The sequence below is a fragment of the Pseudophryne corroboree genome, chromosome 1 (genome assembly GCF_028390025.1).
Source record: "Pseudophryne corroboree isolate aPseCor3 chromosome 1, aPseCor3.hap2, whole genome shotgun sequence".
Lineage (NCBI taxonomy): Eukaryota > Metazoa > Chordata > Amphibia > Anura > Myobatrachidae > Pseudophryne > Pseudophryne corroboree.
Window position 1 is genome coordinate 45,978,232 of NC_086444.1, and position 27,888 is coordinate 46,006,119.

Genomic DNA, 27,888 nt, shown 5'->3' on the forward strand with positions numbered 1-27,888 from the left:
GTGACGGGGGCGCTCTGGCCTAATTGTGTGACGATAGATGAATTTTACACCAATAAAGCAGACGCAATCTGTCGGCCTAATTAGCAGAGATAATGACTGGGGGAATGAACCTATTCACCTTGTTACTACAGCGCCTCATTGTCTTTGTGACGGTCTCAGACAGCGAGAGAGAAAGAGAGGAAAAAAAAGCAAAGTAGCAAAACAAAAGTCTTGTCTGACTCCAGCGGTTAGAAGAGAGCCGGCTGATTCCTGGCTTAATACGTCCCAGGATTCTGAGTCTCATCAGCCATGTAAATTATAGAGTGCTTTTTTGTAGGCTGAAGTTAAACTCGGCTTAATAGCAAAATGCCTTAGAGGAAGGGTGGGATATAGAAGGAAGCCAAGACCAATTCACATTGTATTTACAGTATGTGTGATGCTGAGTGTTTGTTTAACCCTTGCATGCCAGGAATGGCCTCCGGTGAGCAGCACATTTACCTACAGAATCATCTCTCCAAAAAAACATGACACCCAATTTTATTTTCATTTTTTTTCGTGCCCGCAAGTCACAAAACTATGTATCGTCAGACGCTTCAAGCTGGCTAGGACTTTGCATCGTACGTTTGCACTTATAAATGCCTTAAAAGCAAACAATATTTACTTCAGACTGAAACCACCTGGCACCGGCAAGCTGTTGACCTAATCCAAACCCAAAACCTTTGCTAAAGCCTAAATGTCACCTGTTCACTGAGGAGGCAGCCATTTTGAGAGCCAATGATGGTGCCAGAGCAGCCTGTCGCTTCGCTAGGAGCCAGTGACTGCTGAGACATGAGGCACAAGGTAACCTCGTTAGTTTCTAGAGAACCGACAGAGCAAAAATGGTCTAATCCCATTGGATGCTCCGGGGAGGATTTAAAAAGTTAGTGCCCAAGAGATTTCTAGGACATGATTATATCGAAGAAGATTTCTCTAACCATCATTCTTACACTGGAGCTAAACAAAAGCAGGGAGATGAGAGAGACGGGAAAGAATGTAAAACACCCTCCAGGGATTCAGAGCATTGTAACGAAAACAAGCGCACACACACACACACACACACACACACACACACACACACACACACACGAGAACCCTTATAAATAAGTGCCAGGCCTGGGGGAACCTGAGGCATCAAAGTGTTTTGCATTAACCTAAGTCAATTAAACCAACCAAGCACATTTGCACTGTCTAAGCTCCAAATAACACAGATCGTCTACTATTTCTACAGCACACATCCAGAAAGGTGGTGAAAGAGTAACAACACCAGTCGTTTTCCATGCATATGAATAGGCCTCAGGTGCGGACAATAGGTGACTTCAGCACAACATGTCTGAAAATAGAAGCAGCCAAAAAAAAAACCCAGCCGGGTGTCATAAATGGGCTCAAAAGGCCATACAAGAAAACGATACAAGAGTAAGCAGCAAAACATTAACACGCAGTCGGTGGATCTGATCATGCGGCCAAGCTGCCATAAAGTACTGAGGATAAGAAAAAAAACAAGATGGCCGCTGGATATGGCCACTCAGGGGGAGAAAATGGCCTTTTCCTGTCACATGGGCACTAAAAGTAGCATTAAATGTAAAAACTTGAGGTAAAAAGTCAAATTCAGCGCAAACGCACATACTTCCCGACGTCAAAACCATGGCACCCTTTATATTGTAACTGCTCAGCCAGTGGTTAAAATGTTTCATGCGGAAGGGAGACACCGCTCTACCTCAAATTTAAATAGGCAGTAAAATGTATATTATCATCAGAGTGTGGTTACTTGTTCGGAGACAATCTCAGCGTATAAAAACAACCCTCAAAGCACAAATTGTCTGCACAAAAAAATGTATAATAACCTCAAAGTCTGCAAAGAAGGAAACTGGAAAATCTTAACTTGGGTAATTCTTATTTTTATTAACTTCAACGTCTGGAAATGGGAGTAGACCAGAAAAAAAAAAAAAAACAGGCAAAAAATGGTATATATTCATTCACACAAGTCTGGTGTGCGGCTAGGACAGTATGGATGCGCAAAAATGTAGTACTGCCTTATGTACGCCACTGGCGTGGATGTTCATGGCGTTTGCGCCAAATTAAAAGATACATTAATGCAACTGCATAAATATTCTCTGAATCCCCCCCACCCCCCTTCATTCTTTGAACAATTATAAGAAGCCATTTGCATGAGATGTTATTTCTTAGCATTTACTGCATTCCACTCAATAAATTCCAGTGCTGGATCTGATGGGGGGAGAGATTTATCCTTCTCGCTCTCTCCTTTCTGCCCTCCCCCTATAACTCCTTTGTGCTCCCAACCCCTTTTCATTCTTTGCAGAGCGACAGTACTTAGCAGGGGAAAACACACCAGCAGCAGCAGCAGCCAGGTTGGAGACAGTATGCAGACTGAAAAAGTTAATCATTACTTCTGTCTGCCTTCATAATCTAATCAAGTCTCCTCAGCACATGCTAAACTCACATCCACACGCACAATTATGGCAGCAGGAATAGACTCTCACTGGAAAAATACAGCAGAGCGTTGATGTGCAGACAGGGGCAAAGGAAGAAAAAGAAAAGTTACTTGTATTCATTGGTATTCTAAGACCTTTCGTATCCCTGGTCTTCAAGTCATGTATTAAACGTCAGTAAAAGAAATAGAGAAAGAGATTTAGCCGGTTACGCGCCGGAAAACGTGCCGATACCGGAATTATGAACAATTTCCGTGCTGTGGATACGGTTTCCATTGGGATCAATGATCTCTATTAACTTTTGGGACACTGAACATTTTTATATTTTTGATATTTAGGCCCCCATTTATCAAGCCTTGTAGAGTGATAAATTCCACGGTGCACCAGCCAATCAGCTCCTAACTGCCACGCTACAGGCTGTGTTTGAAAAATGACAGTTAGGAGCTGATTGGTTGGTACTTTATCACTGTTATTTACACTCTCCCAGGCATGATAAATCCGGGCCTTAAATACTTCAGCTTTATACGCAAATGTGCATTATTTGGGCGCACCATCGTCCAGTAAGAGGCTATAATTTGGCATATCTGAATAATCACAGCTGTTTATAGTCCAATGTGCCCCATACAGGTGCTGTTTCAGTGTATTCCATATACGACTCGCAGAGTTTCCCAAACTCAGCCATTACAGTCCAGGTTTTAAGGATTTCCATGCTTGAAAAACAGGTGACACTGGATAAGATGTACTAAGCAGTGATAAGAGTTGAGAAGTGAGCCAGTGGAAAAGTTGCCCATGGCAACCAATCAGCTGCTCTGTATACTTTTATAGTATGCAAATTATAAATGTCACGTCAATGCTGATTGGTTGCCATGGGCAACTTCTCTACTTTTATCACTGCTTAGTACATCAAGTAAGTCATTCAATTTGATTTAGCTATGTGGACTCAAGCATGGATATCCTTACAACCAGGACTGTAATGGTGGAATTTGGAAAACTTTGTATTACTGTATATTTGATTGCAGACTTCAGTTTACATGGAAACATTACCTTTCAGATTAAAAACCTTAATATCTAGGAAACACGAAAGCTAGATTAGAAACACAGACGTCTGATCCGTGTCTAACAGGCACAGTCATCAGTGCAAGGTTAAAGTACAATTATTGCCCTGGTTTTATGCCTCGTGTACTCTTATGTCTGCTATATTTATATAAAACAAAGACAAGTTTTATAAACGGTGTCTGCCGGCTATAAATGGTTACTGAGTGTTATATCGTGGCAATAAATCACATACTGTATCCTACAAGATAGGCTGCACTCTATGTCTCATGCCTCAGTAATGTCACTAGTTGATAGTGAACCTGTTGGCAAACCTGTTGGCAAACAAAATGGCTGCCTCCAGCTGGATGTAGAAGTGATGGCAGTCTCTGAGCCTTATCTCAAATATCTGACAAGCAATAAATACTCCACTCCCTGTGCAAACTTAATGGATGACCGTCTTTAAATAATGGCACTCTCACAACAAAATAATATTATTATACTTAAAGTCATTGACTGGTTGGTTTGCTCAACTTCTAAACAGGAAGTGGAGCTGTTGATAGGTTTGCTCGACTTCTAAACAGGAAGTGGAGCTGTTGCCCATAGAAACAAAGCGGATTCTAGCTCTCACTTTCTAGACCGCACAAGATAATTGATTGCTGGAAACTGTATGACCACACGATATCTGTAGAGGAGACATTTCCCCATTCCTCCCCTGTAAAGGAACATGGGAAATGTTGGGCGGTCAGCATACACTGCCAGATGCAGCCTACCGATAATCGCATCAATCGGGCATGTTAGGAGATTTTCCATGCCCGACCATCCAATCATCGATGATCGGTAGTGACCATACACCATGCAATTATTGGCCCGCTCCGCCGATAATCTGCAGATTCATTATTGCATAATGGATGTCTGGCTTTAGTCTGCAAAGGGAACCATTATTAAGTATTTGTATTTATAACGATGAGTGGAAAGTGTCAAACAGCATACTTTGAATGACATGGGAATACGGACTTAAAATAACACATATTGTATTGTCAATTTACTAAGCAAAAGGTTACACATTTCAGTCCAGCATGTGGTAAAGTAACCACAAAAAGAAACACCTGCTACACACATCCAGTGAGAGCAGCCGGCTTGTGGCCTGACAAAATTTATACAATATCCGTTCAAACAAAGTACCACAAAAGGTGTTACTCTTATACTGTGCTGCAATCTAACGGTTGAGTCACAGAGTGCCTCAACGTTGTCCCTTGTTTCACACCACTTTATAAAGTTGCATTCTCCTGAAGAGTCATCCAGCCTACAAAAATGGCGGCACACCTCAGCATTAGGAATCGAGAAGGACGTTCCCACCTTTTAAACTGCTGGCTAGTTGTCCCTATTTTTAATGTGCTTTACTCACGTTTATCAACATTGAGGGTTTTTTTTTTGTCAAACACAGCTAGCTAGCAATATCATATTTGCAGACTTAAATGGGAACGCTGCATTACTAAATCCTGAAGAAGTGCTTTCACAAATGACAAAACGCTTCCGAGACAAATAAAGGCAGCACAAACTTTAAGAAACATTTTCCCATTTTTACCAGTTAAACACAAATACGTATAATGACACTGGGTGGGGACCAAAGACAGGCCACGTCCGCCAAAACCAAAAATTGGCGGCCCGCAGCCAATAACCTCAACCTTCCTGGCCTCAGAGTCTGGGGGAGGAAGTTGAAATTTGATGAATTTATTAAATTCAGAGAATTAAAAATAAAATAAAAACACACACACACACACACACACACACACACTCTTACTAACTGAATTAGAACCTTTTTTAATACTTTTTTGAGCTCAGTGCTTGGCATTGTTTTCAGAAGGAACAAAGCAGCCCCCCCGCGCTTCTCCCCCCAGCCTTAATATTTCCTGTAAGTACAGTAAGGTGAATGATATACGACCATGACATTAAGTGCCACATGACATGTCTATCCGTGTCCCTCTAGATATAATTCATGGTAGAATGAACCAGGCCGTGGTTTGAGTGAACGTGGACCTCAGGATCTATTTTTTTTTAGTAAATAAAATAATCAAAAACATTAACCCTTTAATATATTTTTTTCATTATTAATTTCCATTATTGGACCAGCTTTTCTTTTGTGTACGCACAGAAGCCAGCCGGCGACGGCAAAACTCACCTGCCATGTTTAGATCCATGCCTCAGAGCCCAATAGTGGCGATAATGTATGATGGCGTGACTAAAAGCGTCACAGCTGTCATTTCATTGCTAACCCCCCCCCCCCCCCCCCCCCCCCCCACACACACACACACACAGCACCACGTATTAAGAAATTGCCCCAGTGGGTAAAAAAGATCAGATCTGCTCCTTTTAAGGTGTGTTTACAAGTTAAAGTAAGTTATATTCTGGGAAAAACAAGATGTCCTTTTGTTAGAATTTGGGGGGAGTTGGGGGTCGTTAGAACAGCAAAGGCAATGCAATTTGTGGTTGTCGGGCTGCTGTGGAACTACAAGTTCCAGCACGTCACTCGTGAGGCCCGCAGCACCTAGAGACCTCTGGCAGGGGTCCTGCACAATGAGGCCCCTCTGGATGTGAGGTAGCCGCGGTGTAAACGTGCTCACTTAGGTTTTACTTGTGTGTCACAACCAAATTGAGGCTGTGGATCAGAAGCCCAAATCTTTGGAGCTGAAAATAAACTGCAAGGAAGCCGCTCGTTGACAGTACGCAGTCAGCCAGACGGCTGCGTGGGTTATTTAATCCTGCTTAAGAAAGATGGTTGTGCTGGCAGTGACCTCCGCATGGCCTGTTACAGTATTCTCCTAGACGGCTCATTCTCAGGTCATCAGAAGCCGGCACCACTAGGAATTCACTGTTCATCGTCCACACTGTGCAGTCACGTAGCTGATATTGCAGGCGGCATGGACTGGGAGAACATTAACTACACTGAGTGCTTCAGCTATGTCCCCACACAGCTATCCCCCTCCCGAGTGGCACCGTACATTCCTGTCATACTCAGAATGACATCATGCATAGAGGGGCCGCCATAAAGTAAACTAGGGGTGGAACTGACAGGGCCCCGAGATCTTAAACAAAACCGAATCCCAAAAAGGAAAAAAAGAAAAGGCACAACGCAATCAGCGCACGAGAGATTCAAATATGGCGCTGTTGTTTGGATCCGATAAACACCCCCGTCGGCCTCGTGAAGCCCACCCTAGCTGCTTGGACAAAGTTCTGCCAGGAAAGAGACCGACACAAGAAAAGGCGTCACAGGCCAAAAACTACACCAGGCCTTGCCAAGTCCCTCCACTCCACCGGCCTGGCCTCTTACAGGCACGGTCAGATGATGTGTATTTTACAGCTGTACACCCAGTCTGGCAGGCGGCCTAGTCTCATCCAAAAGCCTTAACTCTGTTGTCTTGCTATTAACCCCTGACGATAACCTCACTTTGCAGAGGCCCTGTGCGGCCTTTAACTAGGCTCCTGCAGATCACCTGATCCCTTTACACGCGTGTTTCTCAATTGCAGATAAAAAAAAAAAAAAATCAATCGCAATCTTTCCGAAAATGGAGCACTCTGCGGGATCGTTAGTACCCATGAATTAGCAGGATGCATACATAAGAGAATATAGGTTCAGGGCGGGCCACAGAATGGCCGCCTCTTGCATGAGGTACAGGCCTGATAAGCCGAGCACTCAAAAGGGAAATGAACATATACACAAGATACATATCTCCTGTTGCGTCACATTCTGGGAAGCGTAGGAGACGTCTATTGAAAAATCTTGGTCTCCGTGCTCGGGGAGATATCAACGGGATCAAAGGCGCACAGAAGCATTCCTGGCTTGCTCACCATGTCATAAAGAGGACTCGAGGCAGATAGACACGAGAGGTCTTGTGTAATGATGAACCGTCAATTACTCTTATATATATATATATATATACTGTATATATATATATATGAATAAATATATTTAAATATAACTATTTTGCATATTTCTTTCAGTTTGACCGCAGAATTGAGAATTGGTAGAACTTCTATATAAATAGATTATCTGGACGTTAAAAAAACTACAAGTATGAGTTGTCTGAATCAGACAAAGTTCCTGTGTGTATTTAAAGGGAGGGGGCTGCTTTTTAGCCCTGTGCGGCACACGCCCTCCATGATCTTAGCTCAGGAAGTGAAGGAAGATGGTTCTTTACAGACTTATCTCACACTACAGACGCCTCAACTGCCTCATTGTATTCTCCATACACAAGAAAAAGCCAAGGGTCCCGCCAGCAACTGTCACCCGACCTTAATTTGATATCGTGACTGACGAAACCCTTAGCAACGCAAGCTAAAAAATAAAAATAAAAAAATACATTGCAATAGAAGCTGAAAACCAAGCTTCCACATGATGCTGAATGCATAAAAAGATATCAATTAAAAAAAAAAAAAAAAAAAAAAAAAAAAAAAATATATATATATATATATATATATATATATATATATATATATATATATATCTGCTGTAATGTTGGAAGAGGTTATTAGGACACTTTGCAGAAGGTTGATAAAACCAGCATCGTTCGGCCTCTGTTACCATGGGGGGGATACTGCGCTGTTTCTGATAAGACAGATAGACCACAGGAGGGGTCATTAAGTAAGATTGCCCACAAAAGTAATTTCTGTGCCAAGATCAGATTCTTTAAAGAATAGAAATGGGGGGGGGTTCAATATACAACATGAAAGGGCAGCACGTGTGAATTAAAGGTCAGCTCTTTGCTTTGCAGGAGGAACCGGCTCTTTTGTGAGGGGCCCTCCAGGGATTACATTTTTTTTATTCCTGCATTTACATTTTTTCTTCCTTTGCCAAAGGAATCAAGTCTCTGGCTCCAGCCTCTCAAGTCCCGACCTCCATCCCACCCCCCTGAACTGTGCCCCATTCATTAAGCCAGCTCACTGCAGCGAGGCCCAGCCAGGGGCAGGGGAAAGTAAAATCTCTGCTTGCAGGGAGCGCAGCCCTGATAGGGCCAAATCCTGAGGTCTACTGTACGACAAAGGGGGGCATTTACTGCATCCGGTGACATTTTGCCGCCACCCCTCCTCCCGTCGCAAATAACTTAGCATGAATGTGTGCAAGCTGTGTGCAACTACAACTCCCAGCAAGATTTCAAACATCAGCAATGTAGTAAGGAAAGACCAATAACGTGACGCCCTGTCCTCTTCTCTTTCTCTCCTGCAGATTCGGACGTCTCCTCTTGGGGCTACACATTAAAGCTACACACAGGCACGCAGAATGTAGCTGCTACTAATTCAGAGTTAATGTAAAACAAATGCTTTTTTATGTGGAGGCATTTGGCTCAGTTTCACGCGCAGTTCAGCTTCCTCCGCCATGAATCAACACTTATCAGAGCCTCATTAGAAGACCAGGCTGGAGTTACATACAAACTTCTTTTTTTTTTGAGGGGGGGTAGGAGTTGAAACAAAAACCATCCGGGTGGATGAACTGAAACATCCATTATCTCCACCCTTGATACGTGTAGAAAAGAAAAGGAAGACGTCTGACGCCAAGCTGAAGAGTGTATATTCCAAAATATCCCCAAGGCAGGGTTGTGACTTTTTTTGGCAGTAAAGAAAAAAAATAAAAAAATAAATAAAAAATGGGACATATACCCCACTTAGGCCCTCATTCTGAGTTGTTCGCTCGCAAGCTGCTTTTAGCAGCATTGCACACGCTAAGCCGCCGCCTACTGGGAGTGAATCTTAGCTTAGCAGAATTGCGAACGAAAGATTCGCAATATTGCGAAAAGATTTCTCTGTGCAGTTTCTGAGTAGCTCGAGACTTACTCTTCCAGTGCGATCAGTTCAGTGCTTGTCGTTCCTGGTTTGACGTCACAAACACACCCAGCGTTCGGCCAGACACTCCCCCGTTTCTCCAGCCACTCCCGCGTTTTTCCCAGAAACGGCAGCGTTTTTTCACACACTCCCATAAAACGGCCAGTTTCCGCCCAGAAACACCCACTTCCTGTCAATCACACTCTGATCACCAGAACGAAGAAAAAACCTCGTAATGCCGTGAGTAAATTACCAAACTTCTTAGCAAATTTACTTGGCGCAGTCGCAGTGCGAACATTGCGCAATTAGCGGAAAATCGATGCGATGCGAATAAAATTACAGAGCGAACAACTCGGAATGAGGGCCTTAATGCGTTGCTCAATCAATCAGATTATTAACAGCAACTGTTTGCAAAGCCGACACAGCCGTGTCATCATTCTACATACTAGCATTAATAGACGGGACGTAAGGGCTACTATAGTTTGCTTGGCAATAGTAAATATCCCAGAGAAACTTCAATAGAAGAGAGAGAGAGTTAGTTTACAATAAGCAATGTCGTTCCCATAAAAAGTTATGACAGGCAGCAATCATTTTCATCCAGGCCTCTCGGTTATGGCTCTGAACTTAGCTGACCATCTCTCGGAGTTATACAACAGCCTAGAGTTAGTCACCAATTCAGCAGCTTTACAACTGTTTCTCAAGCTACACCCATAAAATTCATCCATGACTTTAAATTCCTCCCTAAACCCTTTGTTGGCTTCAGAGGCTCCCCACACACCAACCGCAGAAAACACAACGAGGGGGGGCGGGAGAAATAAGAGTAACGTCGACTGTACCAGCTCAAGTCCTCAGATTATGCTGCACAAAAGATCTCACTCCTTAAGAAGGTATTTCACAGAGTGCCTCTGCTAGTTCCCTCAGCTCCAGGCCCATCCTTTCATCGCCTTCACCGGGCGACGAGACTGGAGACGTTGTCGCTGATCCGCAGCTTTCAGCTCAGTGCTCTGGCTGATCTGCGGGAGGAAAGGTCCTGAACGCCTTCGTTTTACCGCAAAGCCACCATCTTGGATAATCTGATAAAAGGACTCTTTGCCTCTCTGAGCTTTGCAAACTACAAGTCCCAGCATGCACCCAGCAGCTGGAGAGCCAATTCAAAGATGCCTCAGAATTCAATGGCCACGATAACACGTACATACGTGTCATGGTAGACCCAGACAGACGCATAACAAAGGCATTTTAGCCCTTTGAGAAAGTCAAAGTACACAAGAGGGCAAAAGAACACAAGGGAAAAGACAAAATAGCTTTATAGCCCACGCATTATAAAGATAAACTACATACACAGGGCATCAAGTGTGGAAGAAGTAACGTTACACATACCCACAATGCAATGCAAACGCCTGATTATTCCCATATAAAAATTCGCTTCAAGTATGTTTTTTCCTTTGCAGAACTAACAAGAGCTTTTACTGATATGACATCTGGAACTGAATATATAGACTGTTGGGCCTCTCGGCAAAATTCTTAATGAAGACTTGAGAAGAATTTACTGGTGAATTCTGTTTTTGATTCCCCCCCTGCTCCTTTTAGATGAGGGTCTGCTCACATATAACAGCCCAATTAAGAACAGCTCCGTTCAGCTTTAATGACCTGAGTTCCTACAGCAGAATGGTTTTGTTTGCCTAGTAAATGTGCAAGCCCGTCGTTACTGTACCCACAAAATCTCGTTGAGAGAACACTGTCCAGGGGGCACTGACTTCAACACACAGACCAGTCCGTGCCGTGGGAAAACTACAATTCTCTATTCTCTATATCAATGAACGATACATCCGCCACCCCAAAAAATACAAATTCATTCAGAATTGACAATTTATCATTTAGAAAAATATACTTCCACTTATATTGCAAGTTATACAACAGCTATTAACTTTCTGTAAATAATCTAGATAGAGGGGAGAGGTGTCTCACCTGAAAGCCCCTCGGGGGCCAGGTAATTAGTTCCCCCTGTCTCGGTGGAGGAAGGCACACAGTCTGAAGGATCCGCTGAAAGAGAAAAAATGGATATTGTGAGTTACAGTATATGTTACATGCTGAGATATGTGTCAGTATCAGTGATATATACACAACGCGTTTCCCCATCACCCACAACAAATGACCAAATCACAGTATAGACCATACGTATCCCAAGAGTGACAGTGGGCACTGAGCCACCTCTTCACCTATCATATTCACTAATTTCAAGCTGAATATTTTATCACCAGTCCATCACCTAGCCAACACCTAAGTAGACTACAGGTGAGTTGCGGAACTGCATTGGCAAAACGCGCTGATGACGAGGGGGGCTGCTGTCCCTATTTCGGTTCAGTTTGACATAACACTGAAGAAACTAATGCTACTCTGGAGTAAAAAAAATGCCTAACTAGTGGGAGCATAGCTAACGCGTTTCACCCAGAAAGCCAGGGTGTAGGCCATTGATGTGAATCCAAAGTGGATCTCAGGGAATTGCCAAGTCTTTCTATAAGATCGACTTAAATGAAAAAAAAAGAAAGCATTGTATAAAATGATTAAACATTAAAATTATAAGAATTTCTGTTCTCTGGAAACATGAAACAGAACGCATTTAATGAATCCTAGCGGAGAGGCAATATAAACCAGATGTGGATCTCCCCAGCTATGTCCTCTGTACTGTAATGAGCTTCTGATCCTGCGCACAGAGAACAGTCGCCCTGGGGGTAGGAGGCAAGTTACAGTTACAGGCAGCAGACCCTTTCAGGGGTCTCAACTTGGGGATAAAAACAGAGGAGAGCTGTGCTGTGGGTGGGTGGTGGAAAACATCTAAATATGGATAAATAGATTTAAAGAAAGAAAAAAATGAAAAACACGTTCTACAGGACGGAATGTACAGCAACGACACGGACTAACAAATATATTTTAAACTCTTTGAAAAAGATGCTTTGGAAATCTCATGCTAAGTTACAGTGGGTTTGCTTAAAGTTTATGATTTAGGGAAAGCTGGGACTTGTAGTTCCATAGCGGTTGTAGAGCTAAAGGAGCCCTGTAATATCACTATACCCGGTTCAAGCTGAAAGATGCAAATAACCAATAAGGAGGAAGTAGGCCTGGTCAGACAGAAAAAGTTTAATTGGGGAGAAGTATTAAGTGTGCGCTAGAACAGGAATATACAGAACAGGACACACTTCATCAAACCGCACACAATAGAAGAGACAGGAAGTGAAACTACTTGTGAGTAGTATACAGTTACTTTCTACATGTCTTCAAGATTTTATTTTTTTTACCCATAATGTCCTAAGGAAATATATATATATATATATATATATATATATATATATATATTTATTACATTTCCTGCTCCTTTGTTACCAGTTGTGTAAACTGTGTAAGTGGGCCGGAATAGTACGGAAGGATTGCTAAAGGGCACGACTGTCTGCAGAACAGACATGCAGGAAAACCCTGCGGCACACTCTACCCCTGGAAGACGCAGAGCACTAGACTCCCACGTGAAACGACACCCTGGGTTATGCCATTACAGGAACTTGGCCGGGTAACAGCCAAACAGAAAACAAAAAAAAATCAGGACAGTTTCCTTTGTCGTCTCAGCCCAGAGGAAGCAACTGAGGTTCTGAGCTCTCACTGCTTTGCCAAAAGGTTTACCTTGGGACAGAAGTGTGCTCCCTCTGCCAACGCCTACTCCCCTGCTACTACGTTGCAGGCGGCCATCTTTAAATATCCCCAACTAAGGGCAGCAAATTAAGATATGGGAGTAGATTTACGGAAGCTTCGAAAAATGGAACGTGGTGGCGTTGAGCCATAGGCTCAAATAAATTAGAGGCCCCAGGCAGGAACATTCAGTAACCAATAACAATTACACAGAGGTTTTTTTTTTTTACTCCTCCTGAATAGAATCACACTTCTCACTGATTCCAATACATTTTTCCTCAGCACCAGTTTTTTTAAAAACCAGCACTTCCACTAAGAGTGTGATCAAACCCTGCGCTAGCTCTCAGCAATTTCCCGTCATCGTGGTGACATCATCCCCATGAAACCCCGTTCTGGCTCTGCTTGGCCTTTAGTAAATGACCCCATCTTGTTGGGCAAATCTTTTTATCATTAAGTGGAAGAATGAGCCCTGATTTGTTTCATCTCCGCAGATTGATGATGACTTCAGAGTGTTCCATTCCAAAACCATCTTCCTGGGGCTCCCCATGTAACTTGAGATAAACAGAAGGAACACAAGGCTCTGCTTGCCCAAAAGTTGTCTCTGCAGTGGCAGCAAAGCGATGGGAGCGTTTCAGAAATCCCAGTCTAAAGTCTCTCCTCCGCAGCACTAAGGAACTCTGCATTTCCTGCGTGCTAAATGGTATGTGAGACGCTATAGGCCCTCAGCCGCTCAACACCTTTCTAAAGGAACGGACAAGAGCTGCAATTGAATGCCTGGGGCAACTACCAATAACTGCACATACACCGGACTGCACGCTGTTATCAAAAACATCATATTAGGGCTAGAGACTAGAATAGACTTCCTAAGGCCGGGTACGGATCATTAGGTCCACCTTAAGTATGTTGACAGCCATGGTCGACATGGAAAAGGTTGACAGGGTCATTAGGCCGACAGGTAAAAGGCAGACAATGGAAAAGTACGACGGGCACAGAAGGTCGACAAATGAAAAGTCCGACATGAAAAATGGTCGACGCAGCATTTCCATATAATTTTTTTGTGTCGTTTTCACTGTCAAAGCTCAGGGAACCCCAATTAGTGTACCGCGTCCCCTTGCTCAGCACAGGTCACTATTCCCAATCATAATTTACGTGGATGGTAAAGTATGAAAAACTTTAAAAAAAATGCAAAAAAAAAAAAAAAACACTTAAAAAGTTGTGTCAGCCATATGTGTATTGACCATTGTCATGTCGACCATTTGAACCTATCAACCATAAGCAGTGTTGAGCTTTTACATGTCGACCTTTTCACCATGTTGACATAATGCATGTCAACCATTAGTGGTCGGCCTATTGACTGTCAACCCATAGACCAGATACTGGTAAGGCCAACCATGAGCCCTGAAATAGACTGACTGCAGAGTAGCCGACACATATTACAGCGGGGTGTACCCTGTGTCCTGGTTGCTATCACAGTCCATGCTGAGTATCCAGCACACATTACAGCGGGGTGTACCCTGTGTCCTGGTTGCTATCACAGTCCATGCTGAGTATCCAGCACACATTACAGCGAGGTGTACCCTGTGTCCTGGTTGCTATCACAGTCCATGCTGAGTATCCAGCACACATTACAGCGAGGTGTACCCTGTGTCCTGGTTGCTATCACAGTCCATGCTGAGTATCCAGCACACATTACAGCGGGGTGTACCCTGTGTCCTGGTTGCTATCACAGTCCATGCTGAGTATCCAGCACACATTACAGCGGGGGTGTACCCTGTGTCCTGGTTGCTATCACAGTCCATGCTGAGTATCCAGCACACATTACAGCGAGGTGTACCCTGTGTCCTGGTTGCTATCACAGTCCATGCTGAGTATCCAGCACACATTACAGCGAGGTGTACCCTGTGTCCTGGTTGCTATCACAGTCCATGCTGAGTATCCAGCACACATTACAGCGGGGTGTACCCTGTGTCCTGGTTGCTATCACAGTCCATGCTGAGTATCCAGCACACATTACAGCGGGGGTGTACCCTGTGTCCTGGTTGCTATCACAGTCCATGCTGAGTATCCAGCACACATTACAGCGGGGTGTACCCTGTGTCCTGGTTGCTATCACAGTCCATGCTGAGTATCCAGCACACATTACAGCTGGGGTGTACCCTGTGTCCTGGTTGCTATCACAGTCCATGCTGAGAAGCCAGCACACATTACAGCGGGGTGTACCCTGTGTCCTGGTTGCTATCACAGTCCATGCTGAGTATCCAGCACACATTACAGCTGGGGTGTACCCTGTGTCCTGGTTGCTATCACAGTCCATGCTGAGAAGCCAGCACACATTACAGCGGGGTGTACCCTGTGTCCTGGTTGCTATCACAGTCCATGCTGAGTATCCAGCACACATTACAGCGGGGTGCACCCTGTGTCCTGGTTGCTATCACAGTCCATGCAGAGCAGCCAGCACACATTACAGCGAGGTGTACCCTGTGTCCTGGCTGCTATCACAGTCCATGCTGAGTATCCAGCACACATTACAGCTGGGGTGTACCCTGTGTCCTGGTTGCTATCACAGTCCATGCTGAGTATCCAGCACACATTACAGCGGGGTGTACCCTGTGTCCTGGTTGCTATCACAGTCCATGCAGACTAGCCTGCACACATTACAGTGGGGTGTACCCTGTGTCCTGGTTGCTATCACAGTCCATGCAGAGCAGCCAGCACACATTACAGCGGGGGTGTACCCTGTGTCCTGGTTGCTATCACAGTCCATGCTGAGCAGCCAGCACACATTACAGCGGGGGTGTACCCTGTGTCCTGGTTGCTATCACAGTCCATGCTGAGTATCCAGCACACATTACAGCGAGGTGTACCCTGTGTCCTGGTTGCTATCACAGTCCATGCTGAGTATCCAGCACACATTACAGCGGGGTGTACCCTGTGTCCTGGTTGCTATCACAGTCCATGCTGAATATCTAGCACACATTACAGCGGGGTGTACCCTGTGTCCTGGTTGCTATCACAGTCCATGCTGAGTATCCAGCACACATTACAGCGGGGTGTACCCTGTGTCCTGGTTGCTATCACAGTCCATGCTGAGTATCCAGCACACATTACAGCGGGGTGTACCCTGTGTTCTGGTTGCTATCACAGTCCATGCTGAGTATCCAGCACACATTACAGCGAGGTGTACCCTGTGTCCTGGTTGCTATCACAGTCCATGCTGAGTATCCAGCACACATTACAGCGGGGGTGTACCCTGTGTCCTGGTTGCTATCACAGTCCATGCTGAGTATCCAGCACACATTACAGCGGGGTGTACCCTGTGTCCTGGTTGCTATCACAGTCCATGCTGAGTATCCAGCACACATTACAGCGGGGGTGTACCCTGTGTCCTGGTTGCTATCACAGTCCATGCAGAGTATCCAGCACACATTACAGCGGGGGTGTACCCTGTGTCCTGGTTGCTATCACAGTCCATGCAGAGTATCCAGCACACATTACAGCGGGGGTGTAGCCTGTGTCCTGGTTGCTATCACAGTCCATGCTGAGTATCCAGCACACATTACAGCGGGGTGTACCCTGTGTCCTGGTTGCTATCACAGTCCATGCTGAGTATCCAGCACACATTACAGCGGGGTGTACCCTGTGTTCTGGTTGCTATCACAGTCCATGCTGAGTATCCAGCACACATTACAGCGAGGTGTACCCTGTGTCCTGGTTGCTATCACAGTCCATGCTGAGTATCCAGCACACATTACAGCGGGGGTGTACCCTGTGTCCTGGTTGCTATCACAGTCCATGCTGAGTATCCAGCACACATTACAGCGGGGTGTACCCTGTGTCCTGGTTGCTATCACAGTCCATGCTGAGTATCCAGCACACATTACAGCGGGGGTGTACCCTGTGTCCTGGTTGCTATCACAGTCCATGCAGAGCAGCCAGCACACATTACAGCGGGGGTGTAGCCTGTGTCCTGGTTGCTATCACAGTCCATGCTGAGTATCCAGCACACATTACAGCGAGGTGTACCCTGTGTCCTGGTTGCTATCACAGTCCATGCTGAGTATCCAGCACACATTACAGCGGGGTGTACCCTGTGTCCTGGTTGCTATCACAGTCCATGCTGAGTATCCAGCACACATTACAGCGGGGGTGTAGCCTGTGTCCTGGTTGCTATCACAGTCCATGCTGAGTATCCAGCACACATTACAGCGGGGTGTACCGTGTGTCCTGGTTGCTATCACAGTCCATGCTGAGTATCCAGCACACATTACAGCGGGGTGTACCCTGTGTCCTGGTTGCTATCACAGTCCATGCTGAGTACCCAGCACACATTACAGCGGGGTGTACCCTGTGTCCTGGTTGCTATCACAGTCCATGCTGAGTATCCAGCACACATTACAGCGGGGGTGTACCCTGTGTCCTGGTTGCTATCACAGTCCATGCTGAGTATCCAGCACACATTACAGCGGGGGTGTAGCCTGTGTCCTGGTTGCTATCACAGTCCATGCTGAGTATCCAGCACACATTACAGCGGGGGTGTACCATGTGTCCTGGTTGCTATCACAGTCCATGCTGAGTATCCAGCACACATTACAGCGAGGTGTACCCTGTGTCCTGGTTGCTATCACAGTCCATGCTGAGCAGCCAGCACACATTACAGCGGGAGTGTACCCTGTGTCCTGGTTGCTATCACAGTCCATGCTGAGTATCCAGCACACATTACAGCGGAGGTGTACCCTGTGTCCTGGTTGCTATCACAGTCCATGCTGAGTATCCAGCACACATTACAGCGGGGTGTACCCTGTGTCCTGGTTGCTATCACAGTCCATGCTGAGTATCCAGCACACATTACAGCGGGGTGTACCCTGTGTCCTGGTTGCTATCACAGTCCATGCTGAGCAGCCAGCACACATTACAGCGGGGGTGTACCCTGTGTCCTGGTTGCTATCACAGTCCATGCAGAGCAGCCAGCACACATTACAGCGGGGGTGTAGTCTGTGTCCTGGTTGCTATCACAGTCCATGCTGAGTATCCAGCACACATTACAGCGGGGTGTACCCTGTGTCCTGGTTGCTATCACAGTCCATGCTGAGTATCCAGCACACATTACAGCTGGGGTGTACCCTGTGTCCTGGTTGCTATCACAGTCCATGCTGAGTATCCAGCACACATTACAGCGGGGTGTACCCTGTGTCCTGGTTGCTATCACAGTCCATGCTGAGTATCCAGCACACATTACAGCGGGGTGTACCCTGTGTCCTGGTTGCTATCACAGTCCATGCTGAGTATCCAGCACACATTACAGCTGGGGTGTACCCTGTGTCCTGGTTGCACAGTCCACACTGGAACCTGCTGTCCACCAGCAACACTCCAGTACAGCCCATTCATCACTTGGACATTTAATTTTTGTCCCTTCCGACTGACACCTTTAATGACTTCCTCTCCACTGATCCGAGCTGCTTTTCCTTTCAGATCTGCACATTGGTGCTTTGTAGATTCATCAGCTCACACACATATCCCTATTCCAATGCCAATGCTCAGCAAGCCACTGCAAAGAGTGAGAGGGGATCCAATCAAGGCCCAAACCAACTCCCCAACATTGTGCGAGCTCTGAGGCTGCAAGAAGACACGGCCTCTATAGCCCACTGCCTGCCGCAGGGTGACCCACAATGCATTGCAATGGTTGTGGGAGACTTACATTTTTTAAAAAAATCTTGGCTTGCTCACATTACATCCACCATATGACTCAAAAACTACCCACAGGCATAACTGCGGGCAATACAAGTATTGGGGGTGCGTGTGCACCCCCAGAGTATTCTAAAGATCTCAGAATTCTAGATACATAGAAACAATGATCTACCATCCCTGCTGCACACATAAGGCGGCATACCAATATCAGTTATCATATGATTCCATGTAAGCCAGGAGGATTCATCACACCTCATACATGATAACATAACACAGAACTTGTAGCACCCTGTATGTGTGGGTAAGGGTATTGTGTGTGTAACAGGAGGGTGAGAGTGGCAGATTGTGCACAAGCCAGGCTTACAAGTTCTGTGACATTAAAACACAGATTAAAAATAGGAAAAGGTCTGTCTGCAGTGCTCAATACTGGGGCAAGCCCCCTATCAGTCTGGAAAATGAAGTGACTGCAGCCTGACATGGGCCATCTATCTGCCGACTCCCTGGCCACAAAGTCAGTCTTATTTATCCAGTACAAGGTGAGCAAAGCTGCCACAGGCGACTCAACAGTGCTGGTGCCAGCTGAAAATGGGTTTTTGCCCTGGCAGGCGGCCCATTCATTAAAAGCAACAGGCATGCCAATGACTGATTTATCAGCTTCAGTACCAACAAGATGCCATTTTCATGCCAATGGGCAAAATTGCTGATTTTTTTTTTCCAGCATAGTGGTCTGGCAGGCAGAAAACAAATAATAATAATAATAATAATAAAAAAACATCTGAATCTAGTTATACACAACACATAGCAATAACAAACAAAGTGGAAATAAACATAAATAAAATACAACACTTCTATAGTTTTGTAGAATATAAAAAAATATCAAACACAACAACTATTCGGGTCCAAAAAGACCCCAAAACACATATATAATAGACATATAAATAAATAAAACTAATAAATAAATAAAATAAGAAAAATAAAATAAAATAATAAAACAACTATTTCAGTAAAAAAACAAAACAAAACAAAACTGAAAAACAACAAAATTAAACAAATCACATACAGGTTAAATAGAAGTCTATAATATCCCAAGTCATCTTACAACACAAACCAGCATCACCTAAATATGTCAGATAGTTTACTTAAACTGCAGAAAAACTGCATAAAATTCTGTAACCAAAAAAACCATACTGTGAAAAAATTTACTTTATATCAAACAATTACAAAAATCAATTAAATGTACTTAAAAGTAACAGCTCAGAAATAAACGAGTGTCTGGAACAGACAACGCAGTACAACATAGTTTGCGCAACTTACTCCAAAAGTGCATCCTAAGCAGACCACAGGCTATGTCATGGTGAGACCAGGAGCACAGCAGCGACTTTCATATATCACACAAAGGAGGAAAAGTTTAGGAAACAACAACAAAGACTAAAAAAAAAAAAAAGTACTCACCAGAAGGTTTGAGAATATCCATTGGGTATCTGGAGTAGGGAGGTGGGGGGGACTCTGAAATGAAAAAAAGCAAAGAGAAAATAAAGAGTGAGCCATGAGAAAGAGAAAAAAAGGAGAGAGAAGAAAAAAAAAAAAAGGGGGGGGGGGGGGAAAAAAAGTCTCCAGCAGAAGAGATAGAAAGTTATGATAAGAGCAGCATTCTTCTGGCAGGGCTGTTTGTGTAAGCTCTGGGGGCTGGAGGCAGGGGCACCAGGCGGTGGTTGCCTTGATATGTAGCAGCCTGATAAACAAAGCGTCCGCCTGGCGCCAGCCTCCCTCCTATCTACTCCTCTGGCTGTCTGATCAGGGATCTCTAGTGCAACTCAGCACAGGCTGCTAATCCCCAGCCAGTGCCCCCCAAGCCGCCCTCCTCTCCCCCAGACCCCTGCAAAAACTGCACTTTATTATTATTTCACTGTACTTTTCTAGTTCTGCAGCAGATTCTGTTACTGTTTGTGTTTTATGTTGCAGCTACAAGGACACCAGAGGGATCCCATACACAGCCAGTCACCCTCCCCGTGCACCAAACGCAGGACTGTTTGTTTATTTATTTTTGAAAATGATAAATAATAATAACTGTCGTTCTATACATCAATGCTGGGGGTCCGCAACATAAGAGCACAGGAAACTCGCAGGAACCCAGGAACAATACTACACCAATGAGGCTAAAGTATATTGCAACAAAGTAACAGCCCAAAGAGTTCTCCTGATTAACCCCCTCGCTGCCTGCTGCCTGACAATGGAGGGGCTGATCTGTCAGCTTTCATCTACGGGACTTTAAATGCCAGTGGTGGAAATAAGGCTGGTGAGTCCATTGATTAGCAGGGTCAGAATAATAATGAAACCCCCCCATCAGCAGGGCTCATTGGGCTATCAGATGTCAGGGTGCCCTGGGAGTTTAGAACAAAGTACCTCCACATTCCTGTGTGACTACAAGGACTTAACACACTCCTCTAGCAATAAATACCAGAGGCTCATAAAAGTGGGAAGTCAGCTAATGGGAGCTGCAGAGTTAACACATGTCTGTAAATCAGCATTTACTGTATTGTACTGAGGAGCCTCAGACAGGGAGACAGGAGAGCGAGACTCGGTGACTCCACTGGCTGAGCCCCCTCTCCACATCTGGGGAAGTGCTCACTCTCACCTCCCCGACTTCCTACTGCCTCTGCCGGGGTCAGCCAGCCCGCAATACACACCACAAGACTCGGAAACACACCGCGGCAGAGCAAACACACGGGCAGCGCCTGATACAGTACTACCTGCTCACCCAGACGTCATAGTAAATCAGGAGCTGTCTACCATGCGAGAGGAATTCTGCGGAGACTGCAGGTGTACAGCGAGTAATGGGGACTGTGCAGGGGATACTTGTGAGAATAGACTGAAGAGCACAGAATGACGGGCTTTGAGGAAAGCTATTACAGATTTACTACTAGCATATACAATGGAACATAGAGAAAGAATATACATAATAAACATATATACAAGAATAAATATACAAGAATAAACATAGAGAAGGGGTCAGTAGAGAAAGAATTAGACCCTATACACTAGGCTAGGGGGTACAGCACATGGAAGGGTTGGTTTGCATATGGATCTCATAACACACCATGGGGGGGGGGGGGGGGGGGCATATAATACACATTCAAAGGTCACATATGACACCATGGGGGGCATATCACTCCATGGGGGAATATAGTACACATATAAGGGGCACACATCACGCCATATGGGCATAAGGGGCACATATCACACCATGGGGGCATAAAGTGCACATATCACATCATGGGGGCATAAAGTGCACATATCAGGGGTGCATATGACACCATTATGGGAGCAAACAGTTGGGGTTTACAGTTACACATGACACCATGGGGGGGGGGGGGGGGCATACAGTTGGGAGGCACACTTGGGGGTACATACTTTGGGGTACAAGGCATACACACAGCATGGGAGGGCACACACCATAGGATGCATACAGTTGGTGTGTGTGGGGGGGGGCACACAGTTGGGGGGCATACAGATGGGGGGCACACACAGCATGGGGGAGACATAAGGTTGGGGGTACAGCGGGGCACACACAGACAGGTTGGCACTGCCAGGGACAGCACCAGCATAGCACGTACCTAGCTCGCAGAGCCTGCTGAGATGATGCGGGTTGCAGCACAGCAGCTCCGGGTTACTCTTCCCATAGGACTCGCAACAGCTGAGCCTCTTGACCTCGGCCGAGTGGCGGAGATCCGGCCACCTGAAGATCCGGCAGAGCAGCAGGGGCAGGGAGAGGGGCTGCTGTCCGGGCCGGGAGTCCAGCTTGGCAGCGGGCAGCAGCAGGCAGGGGCTGCGGGCTCCCCCCCGGCTCTCCACCGCCTGCAGCAAGCCCTCCAGCTGCCGCTCCTTCAGCCTCCGGAGCACGGAGTGGGCCAGCGCCTTCAGTTCCGCCTCCGAGCCCGGCTGTGCCCGGGGCACCTTGGCCGTCCTGCCGGCGCAGCAGCCCCCATGCGGCCGGCCCTCGGCTTCCCCTTCCCCCGTCTCCCCCGGGGCTCGGCTCCTCCACAGTCGCCGGACGAGCACAGAGCGTTTGGTCCTGAACATGCGGGGCGAGAGCAGCGCTTCCCGGCTAAGGAACGTGCATGTCGCCCGCAAGTCATGAAGGATCCGGGACCCGAGGCCGGGCAGGGACCAGCGGCAGCCGCAGCAGCGCTCTCCAACATGCGCCAGTCTTCTGCGGGGAGAGAGCCGTCACCGCCTGGGGCTAGGGGCACCGGGCATGCCAGGCTGCAGCGGGCACCGCCAGGCGGCTCATGGGGTGGGCACCCGCGCTGCTAATCCTCAGGGGCTCCTCTCAGGGACACAGGGGCTCCTCTCAGGGACACAGGGGGTCAGGGGCTCCTACAGTGATACAATGTATCAGGCTCTCTGTGACACAATCCATCAGGGGCTCCCAGTCCACAATGTATCAGGGGCTCTCCCAGTGACACGATGTATCCAGGTCTCGGTGACAATGTATCAGGGTCTCGGTGACAATGTATCAGGGGCTCTCCCAGTGATGCAAAGTATCAGGGTCTCGGTGACAATGTATCAGGGGCTCCCAAGGTATGAGCAGGTATCAGGGGCTCTCCCAGTGTCAGCAGGTATCCGGGGCTGCAGCAATAATCTCTGTATATCCCGGAGCGTCCTCTGCTTCTGGTTTAATCCACAGGAATCCCCGATCCGGCTGCTGCCCGGGAGGAGAGAGGGAAAAAAATAAAGTAGGTCTGGTCGCTGCTCTCCTCCTCCTCAGGGCGCTGCTGGGCTGGTTATGGAGACAGGGGGAGGGAGGGAGGCGGGGAGGAGGGACTCAGTGTGCTGAGCTACAGACCCCACATCCCCCTCTCACCTGACTGTCACTCTGCCCATCCTGCCAGTCTCTGTGCCATCCTGCCCGTGACTGTCACTCTCTGCCCATCCTGCCAGCCTCTGTGCCATCCTGCCCGTGACTGTCACTCTGCCCATCCTGCCAGTCTCTGTGCCACCCTGCCCTTGACTGTCACTCTCTGCCCATCCTGCCAGCCTCTGTGCCACCCTGCCCGTGACTGTCACTCTCTGCCCATCCTGCCAGCCTCTGTGCCACCCTGCCCGTGACTGTCACTCTCTGCCCATCCTGCCAGTCTCTGTGCCATCCTGCCCGTGACTGTCACTCTCTGCCCATCCTGCCAGTTTCTGTGCCACCCTGCCCGTGACTGTCACTCTCTGCCCATCCTGCCAGTCTCTGTGCCATCCTGCCTGTGACTGTCACTCTCTGCCCATCCTGCCAGCCTCTGTGCCACCCTGCCCGTGACTGTCACTCTCTGCCAATCCTGCCAGCCTCTGTGCCATCCTGCCCGTGACTGTCACTCTGCCCATCCTGCCAGTCTCTGTGCCAGGCTCATTCTTCCCATGCCCGTGACTGTCACTCTCTGCCCATCCTGCCAGTCTCTGTGCCACCCTGCCCGTGACTGTCACTCTCTGCTCATCCTGCCAGTCTCTGTGCCACCCTGCCCGTGACTGTCACTCTCTGCCCATCCTGCCAGCCTCTGTGCCATCCTGCCCGTGACTGTCACTCTCTGCCCATCCTGCCAGTCTCTGTGCCAGGCTCATTCTTCCCATGCCCGTGACTGTCACTCTCTGCCCATCCTGCCAGTCTCTGTGCCATCCTGCCCGTGACTGTCACTCTCTGCCCATCCTGCCAGTCTCTGTGCCATCCTGCCCGTGACTGTCACTCTCTGCCCATCCTGCCAGTCTATGTGCCACCCTGCCCGTGACTGTCACTCTCTGCCCATCCTGCCAGCCTCTGTGCCACCCTGCCCGTGACTGTCACTCTCTGCCCATCCTGCCAGCCTCTGTGCCATCCTGCCCGTGACTGTCACTCTGCCCATCCTGCCAGTCTCTGTGCCAGGCTCATTCTTCCCATGCCCGTGACTGTCACTCTCTGCCCATCCTGCCAGTCTCTGTGCCACCCTGCCCGTGACTGTCACTCTCTGCCCATCCTGCCAGTCTCTGTGCCACCCTGCCCGTGACTGTCACTCTCTGCTCATCCTGCCAGTCTCTGTGCCACCCTGCCTGTGACTGTCACTCTCTGCCCATCCTGCCAGCCTCTGTGCCATCCTGCCCGTGACTGTCACTCTCTGCCCATCCTGCCAGTCTCTGTGCCAGGCTCATTCTTCCCATGCCCGTGACTGTCACTCTCTGCCCATCCTGCCAGTCTCTGTGCCAACCTGCCCGTGACTGTCACTCTCTGCCCATCCTGCCAGTCTCTGTGCCACCCTGCCCGTGACTGTCACTCTCTGCCCATCCTGCCAGTCTCTGTGCCATCCTGCCCGTGACTGTCACTCTCTGCCCATCCTGCCAGTCTCTGTGCCACCATGCCCGTGACTGTCACTCTCTGCCCATCCTGCCAGCCTCTGTGCCACCCTGCCCGTGACTGTCACTCTCTGCCCATCCTGCCAGTCTCTGTGCCAGGCTCATTCTCCCCATGCCCGTGACTGTCTCTCTCTACTCATCCTGCCAGTCTGTGCCATCCCCACTTTACTCATCCTGCCAGTCTCTGTGCCAGGCTCATCCTTCCCCTGCCTATGACAGTCACTTTCTGCTTGTATGTTCTAGGACAGTGCCAGCCTCTCTCTCATCTGTGCCAGGCTCAGGCTCTTTCCGCTTATCCTGTCTATGAAAGACCCAGTGACCTAGTTCTCTGTCTGTGTCAGTCTGCCTTCACTTCTCTATGATAGTTTCTGTATGATCCCTGTGTTACTCCTGTCTGTGCCAGTCTGCCTTCACTTCTCTATGATAGTTTCTGTATGATCCCTATGTTACTCTTGTCTGTGCCAGTCTGCCGTCACTTCTCTATGATAGGTTCTGTATGATCCCTATGTTACTCTTGTCTGTGCCAGTCTGCCGTCACTTCTCTATGATAGTTTCTGTATGATCCCTATGTTACTCTTGTCTGTGCCAGTCTGCCGTCACTTCTCTATGATAGGTTCTGTATGATCCCTATGTTACTCCTGTCTGTGCCAGTCTGCCTTCACGTCTCTATGATAGTTTCTGTATGATCCCTGTGTTACTCCTGTCTGTGCCAGTCTGCCTTCACTTCTCTATGATAGTTTCTGTATGATCCCTATGTTACTCTTGTCTGTGCCAGTCTGCCTTCACGTCTCTATGATCGTTTCTGTATGATCCCTATGTTACTCCTGTCTGTGCCAGTCTGCCTTCACTTCTCTATGATAGTTTCTATATGATCCCTATGTTACTCCTGTCTGTGCCAGTCTGCCGTCACTTCTCTATGATAGTTTCTGTATGATCCCTATGTTACTCTTGTCTGTGCCAGTCTGCCGTCACTTCTCTATGATAGTTTCTGTATGATCCCTATGTTACTCTTGTCTGTGCCAGTCTGCCGTCACTTCTCTATGATAGGTTCTGTATGATCCCTATGTTACTCCTGTCTGTGCCAGTCTGCCTTCACTTCTCTATGATAGTTTCTGTATGATCCCTGTGTTACTCCTGTCTGTGCCAGTCTGCCTTCACTTCTCTATGATAGTTTCTGTATGATCCCTATGTTACTCTTGTCTGTGCCAGTCTGCCTTCACTTCTCTATGATAGTTTCTATATGATCCCTATGTTACTCCTGTCTGTGCCAGTCTGCCGTCACTTCTCTATGATAGTTTCTGTATGATCCCTATGTTACTCCTGTCTGTGCCAGTCTGCCGTCACTTCTCTATGATAGTTTCTGTATGATCCCTATGTTACTCCTGTCTGTGCCAGTCTGCCTTCACTTCTCTATGATAGTTTCTGTATGATCCCTATGTTACTCCTGTCTGTGCCAGTCTGCCGTCACTTCTCTATGATAGTTTCTGTATGATCCCTATGTTACTCCTGTCTGTGCCAGTCTGCCGTCACTTCTCTATGATAGTTTCTGTATGATCCCTATGTTACTCCTGTCTGTGCCAGTCTGCCTTCACTTCTCTATGGTAGTTTCTGTATGATCCCTGTGTTACTCCTGTCTGTGCCAGTCTGCCTTCACTTCTCTATGGTAGTTTCTGTATGATCCCTGTGTTACTCCTGTCTGTGCCAGTCTGCCTTCACTTCTCTATGATAGTTTCTGTATGATCCCTACGTTACTCCGATAGGTTCTGTATGATCCCTGTGTTACTCCTGTCTGTGCCAGTCTGCCTTCACTTCTCTATGATAGTTTCTGTATGATCCCTATGTTACTCCTGTCTGTGCCAGTCTGCCTTCACTTCTCTATGATAGTTTCTGTATGATCCCTGTGTTACTCCTGTCTGTGCCAGTCTGCCTTCACTTCTCTATGATAGTTTCTGTATGATCCCTACGTTACTCCGATAGGTTCTGTATGATCCCTGTGTTACTCCTGTCTGTGCCAGTCTGCCTTCACTTCTCTATGATAGTTTCTGTATGATCCCTATGTTACTCCTGTCTGTGCCAGTCTGCCTTCACTCCTCTATGATAGTTTCTGTATGATCCCTATGTTACTCCTGTCTGTGCCAGTCTGCCTTCACTTCTCTATGATAGTTTCTGTATGATCCCTGTGTTACTCCTGTCTGTGCCAGTCTGCCTTCACTTCTCTATGGTAGTTTATGTATGATCCCTGTGTTACTCCTGTCTGTGCCAGTCTGCCTTCACTTCTCTATGGTAGTTTCTGTATGATCCCTATGTTACTCCTGTCTGTGCCAGTCTGCCTTCACTCCTCTATGATAGTTTCTGTATGATCCCTATGTTACTCCTGTCTGTGCCGGTCTGCCTTCACTTCTCTATGATAGTTTCTGTATGATCCCTATGTTACTCCTGTCTGTGCCAGTCTGCCTTCACTTCTCTATGATAGTTTCTGTATGATCCCTGTGTTACTCCTGTCTGTGCCAGTCTGCCTTCACTTCTCTATGATAGTTTCTGTATGATCCCTACGTTACTCCGATAGGTTCTGTATGATCCCTGTGTTACTCCTGTCTGTGCCAGTCTGCCTTCACTTCTCTATGATAGTTTCTGTATGATCCCTATGTTACTCCTGTCTGTGCCAGTCTGCCTTCACTTCTCTATGATAGTTTCTGTATGATCCCTACGTTACTCCGATAGGTTCTGTATGATCCCTATGTTCCTCCTGTCTGTGCCAGTCTGCCTTCACTTCTCTATGATAGTTTCTGTATGATCCCTATGTTACTCCTGTCTGTGCCAGTCTGCCTTCACTTCTCTATGATAGTTT

General features: G+C 47.1%; 1 protein-coding gene across 1 annotated transcript in view; it reads right to left on the reverse strand.

Annotated features, from left to right (window-relative positions):
* The window catches only part of SMAD7 (SMAD family member 7), a 30,488-nt gene extending 6,952 nt beyond the window's left edge, over nucleotides 1–23,536 (reverse strand). Inside the window, exons 1-3 of the mRNA XM_063959147.1 lie at nucleotides 22,289–23,536; nucleotides 20,127–20,180; nucleotides 11,280–11,354 (exon numbers count right to left, since the gene is read on the reverse strand). Coding sequence (XP_063815217.1) covers nucleotides 11,280–11,354; nucleotides 20,127–20,180; nucleotides 22,289–22,754 — 595 coding nt within the window. The 5' untranslated portion in view covers nucleotides 22,755–23,536. The remainder of the gene's footprint in view (nucleotides 1–11,279; nucleotides 11,355–20,126; nucleotides 20,181–22,288) is intronic.
* Between the last annotated feature and the right edge of the window lie 4,352 nt (nucleotides 23,537–27,888).